Here is a 7480-nt window from a genome sequence, read left to right on the forward strand (position 1 = left end):
AAAATGGTAAAACATCAGGTTTATGAGTTCAAAGCAAAACTAGTCCAATAATGAATAAAACATTTTTTCCTAAATAAGTACTATAAAACTTTTCTTCTTAACTGAAGGCATACCAAGGAAGTGAGATTCTAGATTGAAACTTTCTCTGAGATCGGGGCAATTCATGTTCATTGAATTAATTTTTTTTCCTGTCTCTTTCTATAGAATAGAAAAATAAATGAGTTATAAAGTAATCCCTCCTCAGAATCCAGATTTGTAGTAGTAATGTTAATATTTCATATCAAAAAAGAAAGTTTAAGACAACTGACATGGAAATAAATATTTTTAATGTAGAAGTATTTTCATACATTCTATCTTTATCCATTTCAGGAAGATTATTTTACCCGAGTATATGTATCTTTGTTCTTTGGAGTGTACCTTACTGTTTTTTTTTAAGTATCTTTTTTTGGCTTTAAGAAAGGGTGTTCATTTGAGCCTATTTAGTTAAAATTTTCAGCATTTAAGTGAAATTGCCCTCGATTAACTTTTGTTCAATATGTAATTATTTAATATTGGAAAATCCTCCTGACTTTATCAGGGATTTTGTTACATAATCTCTTTTCTTATCTGGTATAGCCAGGCATTTTTTCAACATTAAATTGGAGAGAGGGAGAGAGAGATGATAACTTGGCTTAAATGACATTAAACAAGCAACAAATTTACCAGATTTTTGGCTGCACACTCTAGGTATATGACTTGAGGTAGAAATTCATATGTTATTCTTGCCTGTGTGGCTTGTAGCATCCTGGATTCATATACTAGCAAGTTCAGTGTGGTCGAAGCATCATTGCAAATGGGAAAGTAAAGAGGTGGGGCTTTTTAGGTATCTTGACAAGGAGTTCTGATTTTTATTCTCTAGGAGATGGAGAACCATTCATGGGTTTTGACCAGTGATGAGACATGTGGTCATTTGCAGGAAACATTACTCTTGGAACTGTGTGGAGGTAGATCTGATCAGGTAAATCTTGTTTTTAGGGGAGGACACTCAGTCTTGTGTTAGATTGTTTGAAAGTCGGTTACAAGGCCATTTTGCCAAACCTTTCCATCCAGACCCAAAAGTTATTCCAATGAGAATCTAGAGCATAATCTAGATCATGTTACATAAGCCAGGTTGGACTTTGAAAAATGGAATGTCCTATTTTTATACGTTGCTAATAAAAACAACAAGCTTGTGACTGCTCTCTGAGAAGTCTAGGCAATACCACAGCGTTTTATTGTTTTAGTTTCTAGGACATTTATACTGCAATTTTCTGTTTCTAAAATGGTTCATAGGAAGAGGCATTATTTTATCTTTTGTATTCTGTAATATAATAAATGTCTATATTTGATATAACTTTTTCATTTCATCTTTATGACACTTCTTCCTTGGGTAGGTATTACTATCTTCATTTTAAAATCAAAGAAGCTGATGCTCAGTTAAGCAACTAGTCTTTATTACAGAAATAGCAGAATTGGAATTTGAAGCCAGGTCTCTCCAACTCCAAAGTCCTTTCTTTCCAATATACCACACTTCCTCTTTAATAGGACTTCTCTAATCGCAATGCCATCTTTCCTCTGTATACCCCCTTTCCAACATTTCCTTCATGTTGTCTGAGGCACTGGGTGAGTTAAAAAAAAATCTACCTGTCTCTGGGTTAGGGTAATTCAACTTACTTAATTGTTTAGGTCATGTAGCTCCTTGTTTCCTCCACAGTAACAGGATAAAGAAAGAGACAGAGGAGTTCTGCTTTCCAATGTCTTACATCACCCAGACAATTGGCAGCCAGGAGTCAGGCAGCTGCCACACTCTTCAGATGTCTATTTAAAGTTCAAAGAGATGTTGGATAACAATAACAAAGAGGTAAGCGTGGCCCTGACCAGCCCACCCCACAACAGGAAGAATGGCTGAAAAAGGTAAGATTTAAGACATCCAACTCTTTTGGCAAAAAAGGCTCCAGGCTCCCTGGTTTATTGTCTATTTCCCAATATTTGCTGTTTCTTAGTTATTCTGAAGAGTGTGGTATCTCTGCTAAAGGATCATTAACCGTATATGTTAGTGTGGCTGCAAAAAATACATTAGATACGCGATTTATGGACCATGTCTATACGTTACGTGAATAATTTCGAAAGGATCAGATAAACAAAAGAGCTTAATTTGTTCGTGCTTGTTTTGAAAGATAAGTTAGAGGTCAGTTATTCTCCAGTGTTGTACTGGATTTGAGGCATTGTGGTATGCTGGGCTAGCATTAAGGACATTTGAATTCTGTGTCAAATCTGCTATTAAATGGCCATGTGAGTTTGGGGGAAATCCCTCTACCTTTCTGAGTGTGTATTCTGATTCTGAAACAAAAATAAATAAAATAGGCTTAGTATGCTTCACGTCTGAATTTCTTGTTTTCTGGTTTTTAAATGTTTTTTATTTTTAAGAAAAATGATTGACTGTAATAAATGATAAAATGGGCTGAATATATATATATAGTGTCCAAGTAAGTTTTCAAATGCCTATGGGAATTGATGCTTTTAATCCTGATAACAATCTCATGAAATATGAAGTGTTATCATCATTCCCGTTTTATGGATAAGGAAACTGAGGCATAGCAAAGTTTAGTAACTTGCTTGAGATCACATATAAGAGCGTGGTGGCACCAGGTTTTAAACCCGGAGAGAAGAATTTTGGAATTACTGTTCATATTTAAAAAGAGGTTCTGTGCTTATTTGTGTTACTAGTGTGATGTATGCAGAGTATGTTGTGTTCCTAAATATTCCTATTTCAAACCAATGCTGCAGATTATAATAAAACTTAAAACACTACTGTTAACAGAACACAAATGCAGGTATACTTTGAGTATTTAAATGCACAGTCAATTGTATTGTTTTTACAAAGAATAATAAGTAATGGGATACACTACTTTTAGTGCTTTATTATATGTAAATTTCAGAACTGTATTAAAATATGCTTGTATAAAGTACTTAAAAGTTAATACCAATATTTTAATTGAGCATTTATAAGTTCTTTGAAATTGGGAAAAATACTAAATCAATATAGGAACAGTTCAAGAAATTACTACGTACTTCCACTGTAATGCTACCTTAATTCATAAAAAGGCTTTCATCCAAATGAGAGTAAAGAACATATCATAATGTTTCCTTTATCCTTAAAGCAATACCACAAGTCATTTAGAGGTTAACGCTTTGTTCAAGGTCACAGTGAGATGGACAAGCAAGGAAAGCTGCTGAACTTGTGAGAGTTAAGAGAGACTCCAAAACTTTTGGAAAAATAGATTTAAACTATAAAAATTCATTTTAATTTCAGAATATTTGCTGTTATGTGTCTTCTAATTTTAGAAGTGTCTCATTTCCTGATGATTTTAATAGCACTTAAAAAACTTCACTTTTAGAGTGATGGAAATTGTAATAGGAATGCAATTGCTAAGAATATGCATTTTCTTTGTTAGCTAATGGCATAAAATCTAACTGTTTTTCAATTAGGAATATATCTGAGGCTTTAACACAGGGACATTAATTCTATACTATGTCTTTCTGTGCTGTTTTGAATCATTTTGTGTGGTGTGTTGGTTGAAACAAGATTGAGATACAGTGAATATTTAAAAAAGGATACTTTTATAAGTTGCTTTTTTTTACAGGTAAGGGTACAAAGAGGAGACACAAGAGGAATTATTATACTTTTGTCTTTTACGCGTGTGTTGGATCAGTGTTGGTTGCCGTATTGAACCAGTTAAAAAAATAGAATCTCTTTTCTCAGTGATTACATAAGGTGTAATGCTTTCCTTTTCCTATGATAAAGGCAGCTATCAAGTCTAAGAACGATTTTCAACACCTTTCCCTATGTTATGACTAGTTTAGTAAGAATTACCTCAGAATCACTTTCCAGTGTTTCTATGTAAACAGCTGGTCTCTGTGTTATTGAACAAATGCATGAATCTGTTCTGTATACACCACACCCACACAGTAATTAGAGTTTACAAAGCCTTTGTAAACACATGATGCCATTTGATCCTCACAAAAACTCCTGGAGGTGGATAGCACAAGTTTCATTCTCTGTATCTTACAAATAGGGAAGTTCAAGCTCAGGATTGTCCAAGGTCACATAACTGTAAAAGGAAGGCCTATGGTTTGAACACAGGTCTTCTATTCCAAATACCCAGCTGAGTCACAAGTCCCTTTGTAGAAAAGAAAATAATAATCTTGTATGGATGTGATTAGACAGTGTATTTTTCCCTTAATATTATATCAGATTTCCTCTTATCCTTTTGATTCAGAAGATTTAATACCAACATGACCTACCTGACCTGTTTTCTCTTGTTTATTTTTTCAGCAGTGTCTACATTTTCACACCTTCTGGTCCCTATTCTTCTCTTGATTGGCTGGATTGTGGGATGCATCGTAATGGTTTATGTTGTCTTCTCTTAGAAAGGTAAAGTTTTCAATAATTGAATATGTTTCTTCACAAATAATACACATTACTCCAGAAATAATCTTTTCTGTTTTACTAATGGAATATTTTATCCTGCAGGCAAGAAGACTTCAGGTTGACATCATTTAGAAGAATTAAGAAAAGCATGAAATGACAGATTATTAAATGTTTCTTATGTAAATAACTGCAATGTTTGACATCAGTTTATAAAACTTGCATTTGTAAACTGGTACTTCAGTGGACATAAGAATCTCTTCAGAAACATGTTTAAAATTATGGGTACAAATAATAACTACAGGAAAATATAGATGAATTTCTCTATAACCTGGGAGTAGGAAAAATATTCCTACTTAATATGTATAAGCAACAGGAAAAAGTACGGTAAATGAAATTACATTAAATTTTTTGGCCACCCCTCAAAAAACAGAAAAAATGAGCTAGAGATAAGAGACAGTTCATAGAAAACAAAATGTGAATGTAAACTTGACCCTTAACCTCTTACAATAAGAGAAATGTAAATAACACTGCATTGAAGAACCATTACTCACCTGTCAGATGCGAAAAAATGAAGATATACCAATATATGTCTTGGTAAGGCTGTGGGGAAATAAGCACTCTCATATACTGTCTTTAGAAATTCAAAATGGTACAACATTTTTAGGGGTGTTCAGCAATCAAAATACCAAAATTGCATATGTATTTAACTTTTGACCCAGCTATCCCTCTTCTAAGAATATTGACATTTCCACAGGTACACTGCTAAAAATACAAAATGGTATATGCACAAGTCTATTCATTATGGCATAATCTGTTAGAATGAAACCCTGGAAAAAGCCAAATATCTATTAATAGAAGACTAACAAACTGTAGTCTATCTACATAATGTGGCACTTAAGCAGCTGTAAAAAGGAATGAATGAAGGGGGTTCTCTATATGCTGATGTGATGTTATCTCCAGGGCAAAGTATTTGGTGAAAAAAACAGGTACAGAACAATGTATGCTACCTTTTGTGTAAAAAAATGAGGGGTTATACCAATATGCACACATACCTGCTTATATTAAAATACCGGAACAGAGGAGTCACAAATGGCTAGATATCTCTGAGTGTCCCTTGTTTTGGAATCAAGTAAATATCTTATAAATTAAAAAAACAAAGAAAAAGAAAAATGTAATCCCCACATTTAAAGCAAACGGAAACAAATCTAATAGTATGTCAAATTGGCAGAGGACCTGTTAAAACACAGGTTGCTGGGTCCCATTCAGAGTTTCTGATTCAGAGGTATGGGGTGGGGGGCCTGAGAATTTCATTTCTAACAAGTTTTCAGGTAATGTTGATGCTGCTTGTCCAGAATCCATAATTTGAGAACTACTGCTCTAGAAGTGCTATGGTCTGAATGTTTGTGTCCCCTCAAAATTCATATGTGGAAATCCTAACTCCCCAACTTTGATAGTATTGGGTGTTAGGGTGGGGATTGGGAGGTGATTAGATCATGAGTGTGGAGCCCTCACGAATGGGATTAGCACCCTTATAAAAGAGGCCCCAGAGAGCTCTCTAGCCCTTTCACCTTGTGAGGACACAATGAGAAGTTTGCAACCTTAGAAGAGGGCCTCACTTGAACCTGGCCTTGCTGGCACCCTGATCTTGGACTTCCAGCCTCCAGAACTGTGAGCAAAAAACATTTGCTGTTTATAAGCTACCCACCCGTCAGTGTTGTTTTGAAATAGCAGCCCAAGTGGACCAAGACAAGAAGGGACCCAGTTTCTTCCTCGTAATTATAGCATTCTTTTCTATTCAATTAATTTTCCTACTGAAATTAATCTCATCAAAACAATTAGAGAAAACTTTGGCTTTATTCACTGATTTTTACCTTTTAAACTTGGTTAAACATTTCAAAAAATCTTTTTAAAAACTTCTGCTTAAAGCAATATTTATAAAATGCTAACATAAAATGTGTATAAATTTAGGGTCGACTATTTTCATTAACAACTTGACCTAGTTTTAGTTTTCTCCAGACTTGAGAAGAATGAACTTACCTTGAATCAGAGGGCTACTGGATATGGCTCCTGCAGTCTTGTGAAAGCTGATTGTTAAATTTTAAGGAATTTTGAAAGTTAGGCTACATCTCATTGGCAGCTGGAAATTGGCCACATGGGAGTATTTACATCACAGCAATCAACAAGTACTATAAATCAGGGCTTCTTCCCACTGGACAGCCACTTCTTAAGGACACCCCTGACCTGAGTCCCCTAGATTTCCCTGATGCTTATATGGTTTGTGAGCACTTCAAGACCATCTATCATTTTTCCCCCTTCTTCACATTCTGTTTGAGTTAATTAAAAGTATGGTCTTTCTATTCACTTGACCTCTTTCTCTGCTATAGACTTTAATGAGAAACCCATGAAAGCAGTAGACTTTCTCAGAATACATACATTTAAACAAAACTGTAGATGTTATTTCAAGATGCTATTTCAATGGATTTCCTGAAATCCATTAAAAGACTCCCTAGGTAAAGTAACCCCTGGGCTCTCACCAACTTTCTAAAGGTTTTAGGCTACTTTACAGCTTGGCTCTGGTTTCCCTTGGGGTTAAGGACATCAACTCATATTTTAGCTTTCTTCCTGGCTAGAGACTGGGTTTTTCTGTACTTCTTTCTGCCGACACCATTCCTGCATGACCTGCCATCTTTCTTGCATTTGTATACCACAGAGTCCTGGCATTTGGTTAGAAAGTTATAAAACAAAATTGTGGCAACCTATGTTTTATGTCAGAACAACTTTCCTTTCTTTAGTCTGGAGTCTTTTTCTCCACACGTACTGGTCCTTTTCTTTAGCCCTTTGAAGTTATAGGATATCTCATTTCTTGTTCAAATGTGTGCACAACTTTTCCCTGGAACACAAAAAGCTTCAGCACTTCCATAAATCTTAACTTTCTATCTTTGACAAATAATTTCTTATTTCAAGGGCTCAATATTCTTTTCCTTAGCACTTTAAAGCAGACTGTAATGTTGTTTTTAAGCAGCAGTAGAA

General features: G+C 34.8%; 1 protein-coding gene across 2 annotated transcripts; it reads left to right on the forward strand.

Moving 5' to 3' along the window:
* The first annotated feature begins 1845 nt into the window (after positions 1-1845).
* Positions 1846-4569, forward strand: STRIT1 (small transmembrane regulator of ion transport 1). Of its 2 annotated transcripts, none has more exons than XM_081234832.1 (2): positions 1846-1932; positions 4355-4569. In XM_081234832.1, the coding sequence occupies exons 1-2, from the start codon at positions 1920-1922 to the stop codon at positions 4447-4449; spliced, it is 108 nt and encodes a 35-aa protein (XP_081090958.1). In that variant the 5' UTR covers positions 1846-1919; the 3' UTR covers positions 4450-4569. The 2 variants fall into 2 exon arrangements, with proteins under 2 accessions (XP_081090958.1, XP_081090959.1); XM_081234833.1 differs by having other exon boundaries at positions 1866-1932; positions 4358-4569.
* The last annotated feature ends 2911 nt before the right edge of the window (positions 4570-7480 follow it).

Source organism: Mesoplodon bidens (assembly GCF_964165515.1).
Source record: "Mesoplodon bidens genome assembly, chromosome: 5".
In the NCBI taxonomy this organism is placed as follows: domain Eukaryota; kingdom Metazoa; phylum Chordata; class Mammalia; order Artiodactyla; family Ziphiidae; genus Mesoplodon; species Mesoplodon bidens.